The sequence below is a fragment of the Aquarana catesbeiana genome, linkage group LG05, assembly GCF_042186555.1.
Source record: "Aquarana catesbeiana isolate 2022-GZ linkage group LG05, ASM4218655v1, whole genome shotgun sequence".
NCBI lineage: Eukaryota > Metazoa > Chordata > Amphibia > Anura > Ranidae > Aquarana > Aquarana catesbeiana.
The window spans coordinates 608,662,022-608,683,851 of NC_133328.1; the positions used below are offsets into that span (position 1 = coordinate 608,662,022).

The 21,830-nt window shown below is 42.5% G+C and overlaps 1 protein-coding gene across 1 annotated transcript in view; it reads right to left on the reverse strand.

Moving 5' to 3' along the window:
- The window catches only part of TMEM65 (transmembrane protein 65), a 182,673-nt gene that overhangs the window by 64,526 nt on the left and 96,317 nt on the right, over positions 1 to 21,830 (reverse strand). Inside the window, exon 2 of the mRNA XM_073632227.1 lies at positions 17,022 to 17,066. Within this exon, the coding sequence (XP_073488328.1) occupies positions 17,022 to 17,066 (45 nt within the window). The remainder of the gene's footprint in view (positions 1 to 17,021; positions 17,067 to 21,830) is intronic.

The following is a 21,830-nucleotide window of genomic DNA, read 5'->3' on the forward strand; positions in this document are numbered from 1 at the left end:
ACCCAAAGAAAATTGAGGTCCCGCTATTTTTTTTTATTTTTTTTTTATTTTTTATTTTTCATTATTTTCATCTAATCGGGATGGAGGGGGGGACCTGAGCGGCACCCCTATACCTCATATAAAGTCCCACTAAATCCTTCCTCATATATTATCAAATCTTTTCAATGTTGCTGCGCAATGAGGCTTTTTCTGTCATGTCTATTTACATGAGGAACATCTGCCCCAAACAACGCTAGTCCATAGAGGAATGAGGTTTTTCTTTGTCATATCCATTCATATGAGGAACATCCAGCCCAAACCACGTCAGTCCAGAAAGGACCCACGGGGACTGCCCCACATGCGTGATTGACCAAACTAGAAATAGTTGGTCCATTTGGAGGGGTGAGTTCACATCTATGTGGGGGCTCCGTCTTGTGAGCACTTATCAAGCACGGATTTGCATCCACTTTGTAGAGCGTGAGCTCTTTATTTGGGACTCTTATTGCTTAAAGTTTTTTTGATGTTTGCTACAATTCATTTGTATGGGACTTTTCAACATTCTTTTCAATTCAAAGTCGCATCAGCTTCCAATGTGAATTTTTATAATTAATATTTGTGGCACTTAGTGCGGTTCGTTTATTCTTCTTTAAGTTTAACATAATGTGCTAGCATGCGATGCATACTAGCACATTATGCCTTTACCTTGCAGTGAAAAAGTGCATTGATGCAGTGAAAAAAAAAAAAAAAAAAAAGGTGCAGCGGTTTACAACCGCTTTAAGGGTTCTAGGTAAAGGATCAGTAAATCCTAACCTGTTTTTTTTTTAATACCGTATGGTTGGGTTCAGGTTATACGCCTGCACTGATGACAGAGCAAGAACTGGGGCAAAGTGCTCATTACAGCGCAGTTAGATTTTATGACATGTTAGAATGATGACTGCGCCTTTTTCTATGCATTAAATGGGGCAAACAAGAATCTAAAGAATATAATGCTCCAGCTACAGTAGCTTCTATAAAATTACTTTAATTCTCTGCAGGATGCTGCTATAAAATATAGAACTATATGTTATATTCAGTACACAGTTATAGAGGTGTTCCCTGCATCAGCAAAAAGTCTCGGACACCATCATCTATCGTTTACAAAAGGTCTAAGGCCAGCCATACATGGTTTGATTGGAACGGTTATTGTGCAGGCTCAATTTACCAAGTTGATCACTTGATCAACATGGGTACAACCAGCCTGCCGGATTCTCTTACAATTATCGCAAGCAGCTGTGATCGAACAACTTGGGTGTAACCAGCCTGCCGGATTCGCTTTCGATCATCTCAATCGGCTGCTATAGCTGCTAGCGATAATCACTGTCTTCTCCCGCTGGGGACAGCTTCCCCTGCCTGTCCCCGCGCCGAGATAAGACAATTGCCAATACCCCTGTCAGCACAGTCTGTGTTGATGGGGAAATTGTGCAAATTGATCTCCTTCCTGCAAACCATTGCTGCAGGAAAAAAAATTGCATCATGTATGGCCAGCCTAAGTTCACCTTTGGAACAGGTTAGATCTTCCCCCTGTACTTGGGGTGGAACATGTAACATTAAAACTGGTGCACACAGAATCTGGAAGCCAATCAGCTTCCTGGTTTTATTGCCAAAGCTTAATTGAACAAGCTGAAGTTAGAAGCTTGAATATTGACATACTTAGTTGTATGCTGTATCTGTGTGTGCCTAATGAAAGGTCATAAAGGTCCTAAATCCGCCTAAAAAATATGGGACCCTTTTTCTTCTGGGGCCTTTTCTTCTCCACTGCTCAGATCTACAAGTATGGTCCATTTAATTGGTGCTCTCTGCCAATAGCATCATCTGCTCTCCACTCCTCCAAGCCATATTGCCACCACAAAAAGAAAAAAACGCTCCATTGGGGTTTACTATAAAATAAAACCTTTATTTCAAACCCACCATTAAAGCAGAACTCACATTATCAGGTGCACCAACAGATACAGCATAAAACCAAGGATGCTACTATTCTGGCTAGTAATACAAGTATGTATGGGCATGAAGCGTGCAATTATCATAAAAGGCCCTACAATGACACGTTTCGTCACCAAGATACAAGAATTCTTCAGGAGAAAAAGGATCCCATTTAAAAAGGGGGCACAGGTACCTTATGACCTTTCATATATGAGGGTCATATACAGTGTAGAAAATAATTATTTGTTCTCCTGCAGATTTTGTAAGTTTGCCCACTTACAAAGAAATTAAGGGTCTACATTTTTATCATAGGTGTATTTTAAATGAGAGAGACAGAATAACAAACATAAATCCAAAAAAATCCACCATACAAATAAGTATTTGATCCCCAAACAAAACATGACTTAGTACTTGGTGGAGAAACCCTTGTTGGCAATCACAGAGGTCAGACGTTTCTTGTAGTTGGTTACCAGATTTGCACACATCTCAGGAGGGATTTCAGTCCACTCTTCTTTATAGATCTTCTCTAAAACCTTAAGGTTTCTTGGCTGTCACTTGGCAACTCGAAGTATTAGCTATCTCCATACATTTTCTATAGGATTAAGGTCTGGAGACAGCCTAGGCCACTCCATGACCTTAACCACTTGACAACTGGGCACTTAAACCCCCTTCCTAACCAGACCAATTTTCAGCTTTTGGTGCTCTCACATTTTGAATGACAATTACTCAGCCATGCAACACTGTATCTATATGAAATTTTTGTCCTTTTTTTCACACAAATGGAGCTTTCTTTTGGTGGTATTTAATCACCGCTGGGTTCTTTATTTTTTGCGCCGTAAAAGAAAAAAGACCGAAAAATCTGTAAAAAAATGCATTTTTCTTCATTTCTGTTATAATATTTTGCAAATTAGTAATTTTTCTTCATATATTTTGGCCAAAATTTATACCGCTACATATCTTTGGTAAAATTAACCCAAATCGGTGGATATTATTTGGTCTTTGTGAAAGTTATAGAGTCCAAAAGCTATGGTGCAAATATCTGAAAATTGATCACACCTGAAGTACTGACGGCCTATCTAATTTCTTGAGACCCTAACATTCCAGAAAAGTACAAATACCCCCCAAATGATACCTTTTTGGAAAGAAGACATTCCAAGGTATTTAGAAAGATGCATGGTGAGATTTTTGAAGTTGTCATTTTTTCCCACAATTCTTTGCAAAATCAAGGTTTTTTTTCCCACAAAATTGTCATATTAGCAGGTTATTTCTCACACACCACATATGCATACCACAAATTACACCCCAAAACACATTCTGCTATTACTCCCGAGTACGGCGATACCACATGTGTGAGACTTTTACACAGCGTGGCCACATACAGAGGCCCAACATGCAGGGGAGCACCTTCAGGCGTTCTGTAGCTCCCAGGCCAATTCTGACATTTCTCTCCTACATGTAAAAATCATCATTTATTTGCTAGAAAATTACATAGAACCCCAAAACATTATATATGTTTTTTTTAGCAAAGACCCTAGAGAATACAATGGCGGTCGTTGCAACTTTTTATCTCGCACGGTATTTGCGCAGCAATTTTTTTAACGCATTTTTTTTGAGAAAAAAACTGTTTTGTGCTTTACAAAAACCAAAACAGTAAAGTTAGCCTAATGTTTTTGCATAATGTGAAAGATGAAGTTATACTGAGTAAATAGATACCCAACATGTCACCTTTCAAAATTGCACGCGCTTGTGGAATGGCGCCAAACTTTGCTACTCAAAAATCCCCATAGGCGACGCTTTAAAATTTTTTACTGGTTACATGTTTTGAGTTACAGAGGAGGTCTAGGGCCAAAATTATTACTCTCGCTCTACCGATCGCAGCGATACCTCACATGTGTGGTTTGAACACCGTTTTCATATGTGGGCGGGACTTATGTATGCGTTCGCTTCTGCATGCGAGCACGCAGGGACAGGGGCGCTTTAAAATTTTTTAATTTTTTTTTATTGTTCATTTTACTTTATTTATTTTAGTTTGATGCTTTTTTCCAAAAAAAAAAATTTTTGACCACTTTTATTCCTATTACAAGGAATATAAACATCCTTGTAATAGGAATATGGCATGACAGGTCCTCTTTACAGTGAGATATGGGGTCAATAAGACCCCACATCTCACCTCTAGGCTGGGAAGCCTGAAATAAAAAAAAAAAAAAAAAAAAACGATCCTGGCTTCGATCGTAGCGGTGAGTCGGTAGAAGCGCGGGAGGGGGGGACATCCCCTCTCGCCTCCCGTAAGAACGATCAAGCAGTGGAACAGCTGCTATGATGGTTCTCATGGTGTAGGGAATCGCCGGCTGAAAAAGCCGATATCTGAATGATGCCTGTAGCTGCACCCATCATTCAGATATCTCCGCACAAAGTCAAGGACGTTGTATGACGGCCGGTGGGCGGGAAGTGGTTAAAACGCATTTTTTTTTTAACACAAAGTTGTCCATTTATACAATATTTCTACCACATAACATGTACATACCAAAAATGACACCCCAAAATAGATTCCCCTGCTCCTCCTGAGTACGGCGATACCACATGTGTGAGACTTCCACAGCCTGGCCACATACAGAGGCCGAGTACAGCTGAGCATGGCTCGGTATGGTGGGGTATTGCGGAGTATGGCGGGGTATTGCGGAGTATGGCGGGGTATGGCGGGGTATTGCAGAGCATGGCAGAGTATGGCGGAGTATGGCGGGGTATTGCAGGGTATGGCAGAGTATGGCAGAGTATGGCGGGGTATGGCGGGGTATTGCGGAGTATGGCGGGGTATTGCGGAGTATGGCGGGGTATTGCGGAGTATGGCGGGGTATTGCGGAGTATGGCGGGGTATTGCGGAGTATGGCGGGGTATTGCGGGGCATGGCAGAGTATGGCGGGGGCATGGCAGAGTATGGCGGGGGCATGGCAGAGTATGGCGGGGGCATTGCAGGGTATGGCGGGGGCATTGCAGGGTATGGCGGGGGCATTGCAGAGTATTGCGGGGGAATTGCAGAGTATGGCGGGGGCATTGCAGAGTATTGTGGGGGCATTGCAGAGTATTGCACAGCATTGCAGAGTATTGTGGGGGTATTGCAGAGTATTGTGGGGGTATTGCAGAGTATTGTGGGGGTATTGCAGAGTATTGTGGGGGTATTGCAGAGTACTGCACAGCATTGCAGAGTATTGTGGGGGTATTGCAGAGTATTGCACAGCATTGCAGAGTATTGTGGGGGTGTTGCAGAGTATTGCACAGCATTGCAGAGTATTGTGGGGGTATTGCAGAGTATTGCACAGCATTGCAGAGTATTGTGGGGGTATTGCAGAGTATTGTGGGGGTATTGCAGAGTATTGCTCAGCATTGCAGTGTAGTGGGGATGGCTGAGCATGGATGGATGGATGGATGTCTCTGTGCAGCGCTGTGGGCACTACACATACAGCCCAAAGCGCTGCAGACATCCCTCCACCCCCCTCCCCGCTCACTGTGTACCGATCGGTACACAAGCGGGGAGGAGAGGAACCGGCGTCATCAGATGACGCCGGTCTGTTTACATGTGATCGCGCCGTCATTTGACGGCGCGATCACATGGTAAACGGCCGCGATCAGCGGCCATTTACCGGGATCCGTGATGCGCCGGGTCCTCCGGACCCGGCGGTCACGGATGTGTTCGGGTGCGCGCCCCAGGGGGCGCGCGAGAGGGGAATTCTGGGAGGACGTCATAGTACGTCCACCCAGAGTTATCCAACCGCCCTGCAGCCGTCATTCGGCTATGGGCCGGTTGGTAAGTGGTTAATGTGCTTCTTCTCGAGCCACTCCTTTGCTGCCTCGGTATGTTTTGGGTCATTGTCATACTGGAAGGCCAATCCAAGACTCATCTTAACCTCCCTGGCGGTATGATTATTTCGGATTTTAGGTGCTGAAAGCGGTACCATTATTTTGCATGGAAATTTGGCGTTTTATATTGTAGGTCTGTAATTCTTAACAATAACACACTTAAATCTGTCCAAACAAGCGTCTAGTAGATATCCCGGGTATGATAAAGTTTGAAACACAAAAACATAAATTATAATATAATAAATAAAAATAAATAATTAAAATAAAAATAAATAGTAATAAAATAAATTTCCCCACGATTCACTATCGCTCAATTCTGCAAGTGTTCTAATTTACTATCGCTGTTTTCTAGCTGGTCTAAAGCCATTTTTGACGTAAAGGGACACTTTTTGGTTGCTATGGACAATCTCCAGTTTCCAGGCAGAAAGAACAGTATATATCACATAAAACTGCATGCAGGGCATTGGACAAAGCACTGGGGACAAAAGGGATGTGAAATTATTTCATACAGTACTGTAATCTGTAAGATTACAGTACTGTATGTGTTATGATTTTGACATTTTTTTTAATTTGCCGCCAGGCTCCGCCCCCGTGCGTCGCGACGCTCGCAGGGAACGGAGCCTGGCACACAGAGGCTTCGGGCAGAGGACGGAGCCCGCGGACACTGCGGGGGACATCGCAGGATCCCGGGGACAAGGTAAGTAAAGCCACACCAGGATCCTGCGATGTAATCCCGAGTGTGGCTCGGGGTTACCGCTAATGGTCCTGATTTTTAACCCCGAGCCACACTCGGGAAAACCGCCAGGGAGGTTAAACCGGAGTTCCACACAAAAATGGAACTTCCGCTTTAAGTGAAGGTGGCCCTTGACATGCCATATTTGGCATGTCATTTTTTGGGGGGGGGGGGGGGGGAGCGGATACCCCCCCTTTTTTTTTTTTTTTTAGAGATCCCACTTTCCCCTGGGGCTCCGCGGAGCTGGAAGGAAGTTAACTTCCCCCCATCCCTCCGTGCAGTCTTCTGGGACACAGCACAGGTCCCAGAAGATTGCCCGGCCAATCATAGCGTGCAGCGCGGCTGTGAAACCATAGCCGGGCGCCCACAGTCACAATGCCGGTGCCGTGGAGAGGAGGGGGAGAGGAACGGGGCTTCGTTTGCCCGCATCACTGAACTGAGGGACAAGTGAGTGCCCAATTATGAAAAGTCAGCAGCTACACTTTTTGTAGCTGTTGACTTTTATATGGGTGGAACTCCGCTTTAAGTGTTCTGGCTGAGGGAAGACGGTTCTCATCAAAAAATCTCAAGATTTCACAATACATGGCCCTGTCCATTGGCCCCCTATGCAGCAAAGTCGGCCAGTACCTTTAGCAGTGAACCAGCCCCAAAGCATAATGTTTCCAACTCCAGGCTTGACTGTAGGGATGGTGTTCTTAGGGTCATAGTCAGCATTTTTGTTCCTCCAAACAAAGCGAGTCGAGTTAATGCCAAAGAGCTCAATTTTGGTCTCATCTGACCACAGCACTTTCTCCCAATCCTTCTCTGAATCATTTAGAAGTTCATTGGCAAACTTCAGAACAGGCCTGTACATGTGCCTTCTTGAGGAGGGGGACTTTGCAGGGGCTGCAGGATTGCAATCCATGGCGGCGTATTGTGTTACCAATGGTTTGTTTGGTGACTGTGGTCCCAACTGCATTCACAAACTCCTCCTGTGTAGTTCTGGGCTGATCCCTCACTTTGATCATGATCATCCTTACCCCATGAAATCTTGCATGGAGCTCCAGACTGAGGGTGATTGATGGTTATTTTGCATTTCTTCCATTTGCTAATAATCGCTCCAACAGTTGTCTTCCTCTCACCAAGCTTCTTGCTGATGGTCTTGTAGCCCATTCCAGCCTTGTGCAGGTCTACAATCTTGTTCCTGATGTCCTTTGACAACTCTCTGGTCTTGATTCTGTGGACAGGTGTCTTTAATACACATAACAAGTTGTCCTTAGGAGCACCTTCTTAAATTGACAGGATTAATCTGTGTGACACAGGAGCACATACGGTTGCCAGTCTGTGGGAGCCAGAATTCTTGTTGGTTGGTAGGGGATCAAATACTTATTTTACTCACTGATATGCAACTCAATTTATAACATTTGTATCATGTGGTTTTTTTTTTGATGTTTGGTTGACAGTCTGTCTCTATCATTTTAGGTACAACTATAATACAAATTATAGACCCTTCATTTCTTTGCAAGTGGGCAAACTTACAAAATTTGCAGGGGATCAAATAATTATTTCCCCCGCTATATTTAAGATCAGAGGACAACTCGTGGTGGTTTCTCACAGGAGGTTGAGAAGTAAAGAGGTTGCATTATAGAAGCACATATTCACAAATGTGTATTCTTAAAGAAGACACAAGACAGACAGTATTTTATATGGACATTTTTTTTATTCCTTTACATTTATATTTTGATTAGTAAAGTAGTTGTAAAGTCAGAAGGTTTTTTATCGTAATGCATTCTATGCTTTAAGATAAAAATCCTTCTGTGTGCAGCAGCCTTTCCAACACCCCCTACTACTTACCTGAACCCCATCTCTGTCTAGCGATGTCCACGAGCGTCTTCGCCGTCCGAGACTCTCCCTTCTGATTGGCCAGGACACAGCAGCGGCGCCACTGGCTCCCGCTGCTGTCAATCAAAGTCAGTCACCAAATCAGGAGAGGGGGTGGGGTGTCGGGTTTGGGCAGCAGCTCCGTGTCTGAATGAACACAGGGACCTCAGGTGCCCCCATAGCAAGCTGCTTGCTGTGGGGGCACTCAACAGGAGGGAGGGGCCAGGAGAGCCGAAGAGGGACCCCAGAAAAGAAGGATCCAGGCTGCTCTGTGCAAAACCAACTGCACAGAGGAGGGAAGTATAACATGTTTGTTTTTTTATTAAAAAAAAAAAAGGCAAGACTTTACAATCACTTTAAGTTGTGATATGGTGTGGTATTGATTTTAGCTGTTTATATTTCTAGATTGACTGTTTATGACGTGGATTTTGCTGCAGGTGATGTACTTTTTCATCATCTGCTCAGATTGCTCATTTCCCATGAGAGCGGCATGACTTTGAATGTTTAATGCAGTTGTGGATTGATTCAAAATACTAGCAGAACACTGGGCAAGGACAGGCAATGAGTATTGACTAAAAAGAACTGTGTCCATCATTAAAACCTGGATTATCTATGGATAATTTTGGAATCTATTTGTTGGGAAGGTGATTATTATTTAATTGCATAAGGTGGACCTTTGATAATGAAATTTCCCAATGTTATTGGGAAGAACTTTATACTCTTTTCCACTTGCATTCTGTCTTGCAGCAAAGGGGTTCTCAGTATGAATCCCAATCAAGACACTGCCTGCATTGAGTCTGCATGTTCTCCCTGTTCAAACCACATGAATTTTTCCTCCCAAACTTGTTGGTAGGTTAATTGGCTGCCAGCATAGTATACATATGTATGTGAGTTAGGGACCTTAGATTGTAAAGTCCTTGAGTGCAGAGACTGATGTGAATGTACAGTACAAAAAGTGCAGTGAAATTTGTCTGCGCTAAAAAAAATACTGGTAATGGAGGGGAAAGTAGAAAAATGATGCAGATATCTTAATACTCATTCATGCAGATATACAGTATCTCACAAAAGTAAGTATACCCCTCACATTTTTGTAAATATTTTATTATATATTTTTTCATGTGACAACACTGAAGAAATGACACTTTGCTACAATGTAAAGTAGTGAGTGTACAGCTTGTATAACAGTGTAAATTTGCTGCCCCCTCAAAATAACAACACACAGACATTAATGTCTAAACCGCTGGCAACAAAAGTGAGTACACCCCCTAAGTGAAAATGTCCAAATTGGGCCCAAAGCGTCATTATTTGTGTGGCCACCATTATTTTCCAGCACTGCCTTTACCCTCTTGGACATGGAGTTCACCAGAGCTTCACAGGTTGCCACTGGAGTCCTCTTCCACTCCTCCATGATGACATCAGGGAGCTGGTGGATGTTAGAGACCTTGCGCTCCTCCCCCTTCTGTTTGAGAATGTCCCACAGATGCTTAATAGGGTTTAGATCTGGAGACATGCTTGGCCAGTCCATCACCTTTACCCTCAGCTTTATTAGCAAAGCAGTGGTCATCTTGGAGGTGTGTTTGGGGGTCATTATATTGGAATACTGCCCTGCGGCCCAGTCTACGAAGGGAGGGGATCATGCTCTGCTTCAATATGTCACAGTACATGTTGGCATTCATGGTTCCCTCAATGAACTGTAGCTCCACAGTACCGGCAGCACTCATACAGCCCCAGACCATGACACTCTCACCACCATGCTTGACTGTAGGCAAGACACACTTGTCTTTGTACTCCTCACCTGGTTGCCGCCACACACGCTTGGCACCATCTGAACCAAATAGGTCTATCTTGGTCTCATCAGACCACAGGACATGGTACCAGTAATCCATGTCCTTAGTCTGCTTGTCTTCAGCAAACATTTTGTGGGCTTTCTTGTGCATCATATTTAGATGAGGTTTCTTTCTGGGATGACAGCCATGCAGACCAATTTGATGCAGTGTGCGGCGTATGGTCTGAGCACTGACAGGCTGACCCCCCACCCCTTCAACCTCTGCAGCAATTCTGGCAGCACTCATATGTCTATTTCCCAAAGACAACATCTGGATATGACGCGGAGCACGTGCACTCAACTTCTTTGGTCGACCATGGCAAGGCCTGTGCTGAGTGGAACCTGTCCTGTTAAACCGTTGTATGGTCTTGGCCACCGTGCGGCATCTCAGTTTCTGGGTCTTGGCAAATCTTCTTATAGCCTAGGCCATCTTTATGTAGAGCAACATTTTTTTTTCAGATCTTTAGAGAGAAATCTCTATCGTCCTCATCCGGCGCTGGCCGATTCATTCTCCGGGCTCCCGATGGCATGGGAGAGCCTGGAGAAGCACCGGATGGCAGCGGGAGGGGGGTCGTCCCCTCCCGTCGCCTATAAGAACGATTAAGCGGCGGAAGTGCAGCTATGATCATTCTTATCATGCACAGAATCGCCTGCTAAAAAGAATGATATCTGAATGATGCCTGAAGGAGCTGGAGCAGTTTTGCAAGGAGGAATGGGCAAAAATCCCAGTGGTAAGATGTGACAAGCTCATAGAGACTTATCCAAAGTGACTTGGGGCTGTGATAGCCGCAAAAGGTGGGTCTACAAAGTATTGACTTTAGGGAGGTGAATAGTTTTGCACATTGACTTTTTCTGTTATTTTGTCCTATTTGTTGTTTGCTTCACAATAAAAAAAAAAAAAAAAATCTTCAAAAGTTGTGGACATGTTCTGTAAATTACATGATGAAAATCCTCAAACAATCCATTTAATTCCAGGTTGTGAGGCAACAAAACACGAAAAATGCCAAGGGGGTGAATACTTTTGCAAGGCACTGTACTTGGATTTTGCAAAAGCGTTCAACACAGTTCCCCACACACGGCTCATGTGTAAGGTAAAGTCTACAGGCTTGGAAAGATCAGTTTGTAAATGGATAGAAAACTGGCTAAAAAAACAAATTTAGAGAATAGTGATTAATGATTCTTACTCTGAATGGTCTAAGGTTATCAGTGGTGTACCCCAAGGTTCAGTGCTGGGACCCTTACTTTTTAATATCTTTATAAATGATATTGGGTCTGGGATCGAAAGTAACATTCCTGTCTTTGCAGATGACACCAAGCTATGCAGTGGAATAACGTCCTTACAGGATATGTCTGTATTTAAAAAAAAAAAAAAAAAAAAAACGCTTTCAAACGCAAACGCGACTAAACATGGCATGTAAAAAGGGGCAAAATGTTTTTTTTAAGCGTTGTTTACTATCTGTCAAGTTAAATCGTTCAGGGGAGGTTGTAAAATATCCCATGTACATTAAGCCTAAGAGGTCCATATAGTGATCTTGGTGTTGAGTTATTCACTTTACGGTCATCACAGAGGACACGGGGGCACTCTTTACGTCTGGAGGAAAAGAGATTTCATCTCCAAATACGGAAAGGTTTCTTCACAGTAAGAGCTGTGAAAATGTGGAATAGACTCCCTCCAGAGGTGGTTCTGGCCAGCTCAATAAATTGCTTTAGGAAAGGCCTGGATACTTTCCTAAATATACAAAATATAACTGGGTACTAACATTTATAGGTAAAGTTGATCCAGGGAAAATCCGATTGCCTCTGTGGGATCAGGAAGGAGTTTTTTTTTCTAGTGCTGGAGCAAATTGGACCATGCTCTGCTGGGGTTTTTGCCTTTTTCTGGATCAACTGTGGGTGAAGGATTGTGTATATGGGATTGTATTTTTTTTTTTTTTCCTCCCTTTTATTTTTTTTAACTAGATGGACTTGTCTCTTTTTCCAGCCAGACTAAGTAACTATGTAATTATCCGATCAATGTGTGATTTGATCAAAACAATCAAAAAGCCATAACTTCCTTTCCAATAGATTTAAACTCAATTTCGATCAGATTCCATCGTACTGAGTTGATCGGTCAGAACAAAAAAGATCAGTTGTTTTGCATAGATCAGCAGCACTGATATGCTTTGTCCATGAATACAATCGTATTCCAATCAGTCAGATTATGAGATTACATGGTGGAAACAGAGATGCGATCGATAACTGACAGTTGTAAGTTATGATCAAATATTAGCTATTGATCGAAATCCACTTACCAGGGTGTGGCATATCGATTGAATAGGTTGTCAACTGTGGATCTATTATTTCTATCGAATAAGAGCAATCATAAAATAAATCGATGGTTTACTGAAGTGATGACCACCATTATACATACACTCACCGGACACTTTATTAGGTACACCTTGCTAGTACCGGGTTGGACCCCCTTTTGCCTTCAGAACCTCATTGTCATGTACAAGAAACCAGTGGTGAGATTATTTGAGCTTTGTGACATGGTGCATTATCCTGCTGGAAGGAGCCATCAGAAGATGAGTACACTGTAGTCATAAAGGGATGGACATGGTCAGCAACAATACTCAGGTAGGCCGTGGTGATTAAACGATGATCAATTGGTACTAAAGGGGCCCAAAGTGTGCCAAGAAAATATCCCCCCCACCATTACACCACCACCACCAGCCTGAACCATTGATACAAGGCAGGATGGATCCATGTCTTCATGTTTACACCAAATTCTGATCCTCCATCTGAATGTTGCAGCTGAAATTGAGACTCATCAGACCAGGCAATGTTTTTCTAATCTTCTATTGTCCAATTTTGGTGATTCTGTGCTAATTGTAGCCTCAGTTTTCTGTTCTTAGCTGACAGGAGTGGCACCCGGTGTGGTCCTCTGCTGCTGTAGCCCATCTGCTTCAAGGTTCAATGTGTTGTGCATTCAGAGATGGTATTCTGCATATCTTGGTTGTAACGAGTGGTTATTTGAGTTACTGTTGCCTTTCTATCATTTCAAACCAGTCTGCCCATTCTCCTCTGATCTCTGACATCAACAAGGCATTTTCCTCCACACAACTGCTGCTCACTGGATATTTTCTCTTTTTCGGACCATTCTCTGTAAACCCGAGAGAAGGTTGTGTGTGAAAATCCAAGTAGATCAGCAGTTTGTGAAATATTCAGACCAGCCCGTCTGGCACCAACAACCATGCCACGTTCAAAGTCCCTTAAATCCTCTTTCCTCCCCATTCTGATGCTCGGTTTGAAGTTCAGCCAGTCGTCTTCACCGCATTTAGATGCATTGAATTGCTGCCATGTGATTTGTTGATTAGAAATTTGTGTTACCAAGCAATTGAACAGGCGTACCTAATAAAGTGGCCGGTGATTGTATATGATGTGCGTATTTAGCGGTTGGCCTTGAGTTCAGCTTTATCAGATCCGACATACAGACATTAGTAATTTGCTCTCAGTTATGGAAAAACAGTTTAGCAATGAAATGATTTTTGCCTGTTCAGCGAATAGTAGGCGTTGTATAGGATAAGAGGGTAATCGTTCCGGTTTAATCAGATCACAGTCCGATGCTGCGTGCTCAGCCAGCTTTAATCCCTTGGGACAGATAATCACCGTCCAAAAGTCCGGGAGCTTTTCAGAGTATACAGTCAGCTCAATCCCAACTTTACACCGGCGCCAATCCGGACAGCGCAATTTGTGTTGCGCTCAGCAGCAGATTCTCCCTTTCCTCATCTCCGCAGACAATGACAATGTAACTCACTGCTGGGCAACAATTTCATTTTAAACATTTGTGATACCTGAGGGCCATGATTATGGATACAATCATTAGCATTTAACATCTGAAAGGTTGGAGTACACCTAAACCTATAAAAGTAATTCTTGCCTTTGAATTTTACACACAAAAACTAAATGAAAATGCATTGTAGCAGGAATCTAAATATCATGACATTTTCAATGAGGCGACCTTTAAACGACAAGCCTTCAATATTGCAGATGAACTTTCAGACATAGTTTATGTTGTGCTGTGAGATTGCTTTTCTGAATGCAACATTCTGTGCTGTTCAATGAATTTCTCCAAGATACACTTTATAGAGGAGCTTATTCACAATTCGGATGTTCAATGTAACATTCACCTGTCAGATTCCAGCAGGAAGGTGGATAGAGAAGAAGAGAGAAGGCAGAGAAGGCAGGAGCGTGGGGAGAGCAGAAATGTGGAAAAGAAGAAATATGCAGCAGACAAACGAAAAAAAAAAAAAAAAAACAGGGACATGGAAAATGCAGAAATGTAGGGAAAGCAGAATTGAAGGGAAAGAAGAAATGTGGAAAGCAAAAACGTGGTAAAAGGCAAAAACATGGGGAGAAGGCAGAAACATTGAAAAGGCAGGAGTGTGGGGAAGGAAGAGACATGGAAAAGACAGAAACGTAGGAAAACCAGAAATAGGATGCAGACAGAAACAAAGGGAAAGCAGATATGTGGAAAAAGTGAAATAAATAAATAAATAAATAAATAAATAAATAGCAGAAATGAGGAAAGGGCAGGAGCGTGGGAAAGGCCAAAGTGTGGAGGAGGCCGAAACACAGAAAGGCAGCAGAAACGCGGAAAGGCGGTAGAAGTGTGGAAAAGGCAGAAGTGTGGAAAAGGCAGAAGTGTGGAAAAGGCAGAAGTGTGGAAAAGGCAGAAGTGTGGAAAAGGCAGAAACGTGGAAAAGGCAGAAACGTAGAAAAAGCAGAAACGTAGAAAAGGCAGAAACGTTGGAGGGTGAGAAATATGATGCAGACAGAAACTAAGGCAAAGCATATATGTGGAAATGAAAGGAAAGCAGAAACAGGGAAGGGGCAGAAGTATTAGCATGGCAGAAACGTGGGAAGAAGGCAGCAACGTAGGAGGAGAAGGCAGCAACGTAGGAGGAGAAGGCAGCAACGTAGGAGGAGAAGGCAGCAACGTAGGAGGAGAAGGCAGCAACGTAGGAGGAGAAGGCAGCAACGTAGGAGGAAAAGGCAGCAACGTAGGAGGAAAAGGCAGCAACATAGGAGGAGAAGGCAGCAACATAGGAGGAGAAGGCAGCAACATAGGAGGAGAAGGCAGAAACGTAGGAGGAGAAGGCAGAAACGTAGGAGGAGAAGGCAGAAACGTAGGAGGAGAAGGCAGAAACGTAGGAGGAGAAGGCAGAAACGTAGGAGGAGGAGAAGGCAGAAACGTAGGAGGAGGAGAAGGCAGAAACGTAGGAATAGGCAGAAACGTAGGAAAAGGCAGAAATGCGAAAAAGGCAGAAACATGGAAAAGGCAGAAACATTGGAGGGCGAGAATTATGATGCAGACAGAAACAAAAGACAAAGTATAAATGTGGAAATGAAAGGAAAGCAGAAACAGGGAAAGGGCAGGAGTATGAGGATGGCAGAAACGTGGGAAGGAGGCAGAAACATAAGAAAAGGCAGAAACTTAAGCTTAATTAAGCGCTGCAAGGCCATTTTGGTCACAGGAGTGTACAGCCAATTACTCTGTAAATATTTTTTTTATTAATCAATCATTTATTTTTATGTTAAGTTTTAGTCACAATGAAAAGTCATTTTTGTAATAATATAACTGTTCTCAGCTATTATATTCACACAATGGAGTTTGCCTCTTTAGCCTGGAACCGCTAGATGCTTAAATGGAGGTAGTCATGGCCAAAGGTGATAGCAGGTATGGTTAGTGATCAAAATATTGATCAAAAAAGAGGGAAGACTGTAAAGGAAATGTATAAATTCTGTATAAAATTGTATTCTATTTTGTATGTTTGTTTATGTATTACTCAATGCACTCACCGTGCACACAGCACCAATAAAGTTTTCATTACATGTTGGCATTCTTTTGAGTCCTGATTAGAATATGCCTGCCTATGTTACGCCCTTTGTTACCATAAAAGTACAATTGTAATATTAATGTGATACCTACGTAAATGTGTATAAAAACTTTTAATTGCATCAAACAAAACAGAAAAGTTATTTATGAAAGATGCTGAGTATCTTTTTGTGTCTATTCCCTACCGCAGTAGTTATTAATAATTTGGCAACACTAATCAATATTTGGATAGGAGTTGCCTATCTATACAATTTCCAGAACAGTAGGAAAAGGCAGAAACGTAGGAAAACCAGGACTATGAATCAGACAGAAACGTGGAAAAGGCAGAAACATAAAAAAGGTAGAATTTTTAAAAAAAAGCAGAAACATAGAGAAAGCAGAAATATGGGCAAGGCAGAAACAAAGGGAAAGCAGAAATGTGGAAGCGGTAGAAGCGTGGATGGGGCAGGAGCGTGGGTGAGGAAGAAACATGGAAAAGGCAGAAATGAACAGAAAAGCAGAAACATGGAAATTCCAGAATCGTGAAAAAGGCAAAAATATAGGGAAAGCAGAAATATGGAGAAGACTGAAATGATGGGAAGGTAGAAACGTGGGAAAAGCAGCAACGTAGGGAAGGCAGAAATGCATCATTACATTAACAGAGATGTGATAATTTTGGAAGAGTGTTGTGGCTCCACAACATAATTTATGGGATGTATAAGCACCTCTGGTCCCCTGCATTGTGACACTTTAGTCAACTCCTTTTTAGAAGTCTCAGAGTCACTTTAGTGGCAGATCCACAAAGTGGATCACAAATTCCAAATTTGTTTTCTCTGCTCAGCCAGAAAATGTGCCGAATTACTAGCTGGGCAGATCAATTTATTGTTATGCTCAGGTGTTGGTCCCTTTACTTTAATCAGTAGATATCATTCATCAATGTTTTGCAACCTTACCGCATTTCATCTGCTGGGAGGATGGTGGGGCAGCTTCTAGTTTTTCTGCAAGAGAAAACAGAACAGGATATGATTTACAATGAAGGAGGCATACATAATGAAACATATTGCAATAAACAGTGGTGTGCTGGCAGGAGCTGGCATATTAATTATAAGGCTGTCTGCCAGTGTGTAGACACAGCCCATGGGTAGAGGTCCCGATGTGCCTCATGGGGTTATTATGAGTAAATCTTTCAGTATCCACTTTACTGTACCAAGACTGAAAACATTCATGTTCTATGCCACCAGCTTCTGCTTAAAAGGATTCAATACTGAACGTCAGCCCCTTACGGACTAGGATTAGACGCTCTCTAGAATCATGGCACCATCTTAAACTATCATGGTTCGGTCGAATGAACGTTTCTCCCCAAATTATTATATCTATTTCAAGCCCTCCCTATCACCCTCCCCAGTGCCTTTTTCTACACACTCTGCTCCCTAGCAATCAAATGCATTAGGCAACACCACCCCTCCAGACTTAAACATAAAATACTGTGCTCTCTCAGGCTCAAGGGGGGCATCGGTCTCCCTGACTTTCAGGTTTAACATGCCTCTGCCATAATATCTAGACTACTTGAATGATTCCCCCGCCCCTTGACCAAACCCTCTACGACCGTAGAGCAAGACATGGCTCAAATGGACCTTTGAGCTCTACTCTGGGGATATAACGCTAAATTCCACACCATGATAGAGGCTTTCCCCCTTGACACTGGCGGCATTATTCCCTATGGTACAATAAACAGCTCACCTATGTGTTTGCCACAGATCCTAGCCCACTTACCCCCTTATTTGATACCCCGGCACTTCTTGCCTACAATGCCCTGGGGCACTATGGTTCTTATGAAAGGACTCAATGGTCCCAGTTCGTCAACACCACCACAGGCCGATTTCAATCACAACAAGGTCACCAGTCCCCCACAACGGGTGACTGGTTATCCATGCAGTCTCTGACGCAATTTAGCAAAACTCTACACCTATCCAGACAGATCTACAGACCACTTACAGCTTTCGAGGACATGTATAGTATCTCTCAGACCCCCAGACATACTCTCTCTTTGATTTACAAAGACATTCTGTCCCATACCCATAATGTACTGCCTAACTTCACGCACAAGTGGTCCATCGATTTGGGGATTGAAATATCCCCGGGACAATGGCATACCTCATTTACAGTCATACACAAAACATCCATCTCCGGGTTCACACAGGAGAAGAATTACAAACTCCTATCTCGGTACAGGGATCCAGTCACAGTTCACAGAATGTTCCCCAACACTACAGACATCGGCTGGTGTGGTCACAGAGGAAAAGGCACCATGTGTGGTGGGAGTGTGATCGAGTTTGCCCTTTTTAAAATCTACGACGACATGTATAATGACTCTCTCGTTCCCTCCCCTAAGGTGGCTCTCCTATCCATCCTACCTGGTCCAATTAAACCACATAAAAAGTGCCTCTTCAGACTTTTTCTGTCAGCTGCTCGTCATGTCATAACGCAGCATTGGAAATCAGAAGCTATCCCCCCCTCCATAAATGGATAGACATCATTAACGACACCATGCTTATGGAGGAACTGCAGGCAAAGGTGGGAGATGCTTGGGACAAACACACCAAACTGGTACATTCGGCTTCATTACTCTTCCTTTGACCCTCTCCTTAAAAGGATATCTACATAGGGAGCAGGACTGCATAGATCTAGATGTATATTGCTGGTTACCCCCTGCTAAGGTCGACCAGTGAAATCAGGTCCTTAATTTTGATAGCTACATTTTCTTGGTTTGGGACCCTGGATGTTGGCATTATACTTTGTACGCATTGTTTGTATTCCCCTCACCCTTTCTGACCTTTCTCTTTTCCCTCTCTTATACCCCCCTCAACTGATTGCTCTTGTGTTATGCATTATTACCTGTAACCCAAAGTGACATGGATATCAAGGTATGTTATTGGAAACTGTTTCAAGCACATATACAATGTTTGCAATGTTTGGTGTTGTCGTGGTATTTGTTTACCACTACCCCCCCCCCCCCCCTCGTTTTCTTCATTCTGTACCCACAGTTGCGTTATTTGAAAATCAATTAAACATATAAAACCTTTTTTTTTTTTTAAACAGAAATTTTTTTTATTAAACAAATCAGCATTACAATACAAAACAATATAGTACATTCAATGATATACAAGTATAGACAGGAAAACCACCGTCATCCGGCAGTCGTACTTTCTCTAATGTTCCAGCTGTACAGGTGTCATAAATACTAATTACATATACTCATTAGTGCATGTCAGCCATAATGAAACCACACATACATTATGTAGATGTCCGTTAAACTTGTGGGCCAGGGGGGAATAGAAGGAGAGATGCAACAAAGCAAAAAAAAAAAAAAGAAGAAAAAAAAAGGGGGGGGGGGGCAGAAGGGGGGGGGGGAGCAGAATGGGGGGGGGGGGCAAGGTATGACGAGCAGGCATGGGGTAAACCATGTCCACTGGTGTGATTCATGTCATAATTAAGGGGTGGGGGGGGGGTCAGGGCTGTCAGAGGCATCTATCCAAGAGGACCAGATTTTATTAAATTTCCCTGGGCATTGTCTACTTTCATAGGTCAGCCTAAACATATTCAACCTTAGAAGGATTCCATAAACTACTAAAAGTTTTTTGTTTTGTCTTTGATCAGTGGTAAACTTGTCCAATTTATATTCAGCATATGAAGAACAAACAAATAATTAGAGGTTAAATAAGATCGGTAGATCCAGACATATGGGCCGCTGAAGGTTCATGCAAATCGCCATTTTCCTTGAGTCAGGTTTTGTCCTTCTGTCTCCCTATTGGGCAACAAAGTCTCCCATTCTATTAATGGACTTGTAGGGAGATAGTAAAGATGGTGGTCAAGCTCAACGTTTACTGAGGATTTGTATAGAACTTTTAGCTGCCTAAAATTTGGACCTGCTGATTGATGTGCGAATCTCGCCAAAAGTCATCGTAAGTTTGTTCTGAACTGTCCAAATATGTAACAGGTTGACTTTCATTTTAAACTACTACACAATGTACCTTTTGTTTGTAATCAAGTAGCAAGATGAAATAAAATTGCTTATTTAGGTTAAAGGGAAATGAAAATAGTTTTTGTTACATATTTGTTATTCACACCCGCGTCTAGGGCCGGTGCGAATTGTAATCATTTAAGTTCATTTTTTTTTCCTCATTAATGCACACACAGCACCCCATATTGACATTTTTAGCAGAGACCCTAGGGAATAAAATGGTGATTGTTGCAATATTTTATGTCACATTGTATTTGCACAGTGGTCTTTCAAAGACAATTTTGGGGGAAAAAATACACTTCAATAAATTAAAAAAAAACTAAACAGTAAAGTTAGCCCAATTTTTTTATATAATGTGAAAGATAATGTTACGCCATGAGAATCGTGATCTTTAGTCTAAACAAAAAAATTGTGATTCTAATTTTAGCCAGAATCGTGCAGCTCTACTATATTATAAAACAGAATGCAAAATGCTAAATTCAATAATTACCTTAATGTACAAAAAGAAAAAGGTAAAAAAAAAAAAAAAAAAGACAAATTGCACTAATGTACAAAACCACAATACATTCCCTTAAGGAAACCAGTCAGGAACAGCAAATGAGATCTATATTAACATACCACAAACATCATAAAGTGTTTGCAATGCATAATAATGAGTTCGGACTTATACTATGTCCTTAGGCAGGCCATACGCGTTTCTTTTTTTTTTTTTCCTTTAACGAAAAAAAAAAAAAAAAAAACTGATTCCCCCATCCAAACACTCGATGTGGATGGGGCAGAATCACTCCTGCTGAGCTGTTGCATTCTGCTGGTGGGGAGCCTTCCCTGCTGGTAGAATACAATGATCAGTGTTTGCTGGCTATAGCTGACGGCACTGATCGTTTGGGAAAAAACTGACAGGCTGGTTGTACACAAGTCAATCGAAAGATCGACTTGTATACAACCAGCCTGCCCATACATGATTCGAACTTTAGCCGGTCCCTGCTGAACCGGCCGAATTTCAATCCACGTATGGCCAGCTTTAGATGAACCCCTAGAGTTTAACCCTTTAACTTTAACTCTAGATTTTAACCCCTGCAAACATCTAACCCTTGCAGTATGGGAAACCCCATTGTAAGAATATTTTCTGTCTGGTCCCCGGATTTGGGATTGCAACTAAAAATTTATATCAGTATAATTTTAAAAAAATCAGTACACTGTAGCGCCGGGATTGTCAGTTTCATTTATTTGACTTCTCACCACCCAGCTTGAGGTCAGAATACATATCACGGTTCAGTATGACAAGTCGCCGGATGACAAGTCGCACTGACCAGCCTCCACAGAAATAAAATGCCGACTGCGATTTTCCAAATTCACAAAGTATAAGTAGATAGGAAGAAGACATGAATTCTGAAGAAGCACATTCAACAGACAAAAACAAACAACATTAAAAACTACTGAACCTAAAGAACCTCTTCTAAAAACGGACCTGAAAGACCATCCAATCAATGGACGTCCTCCCATGCACCCCCCTGGGGTGCGCATCGGACTGCTGTGCCGATTGATCACAGACAGCGGTAAAGGGCTAATCACTGTGGACCTTTAGGCTGCATTCACACCTGAGCGTAGCGTTTTTGAGCGTTTCTTCCGGCGTTTTGTTGCGCTTTTATCGGTCATATTTGCGCATTTCCATGCAGCGCTGTCCGGCGTTTTTGAGCTTTGGCATATTTTTTATTAGCCAATAGGAAAAATTATCATCTGT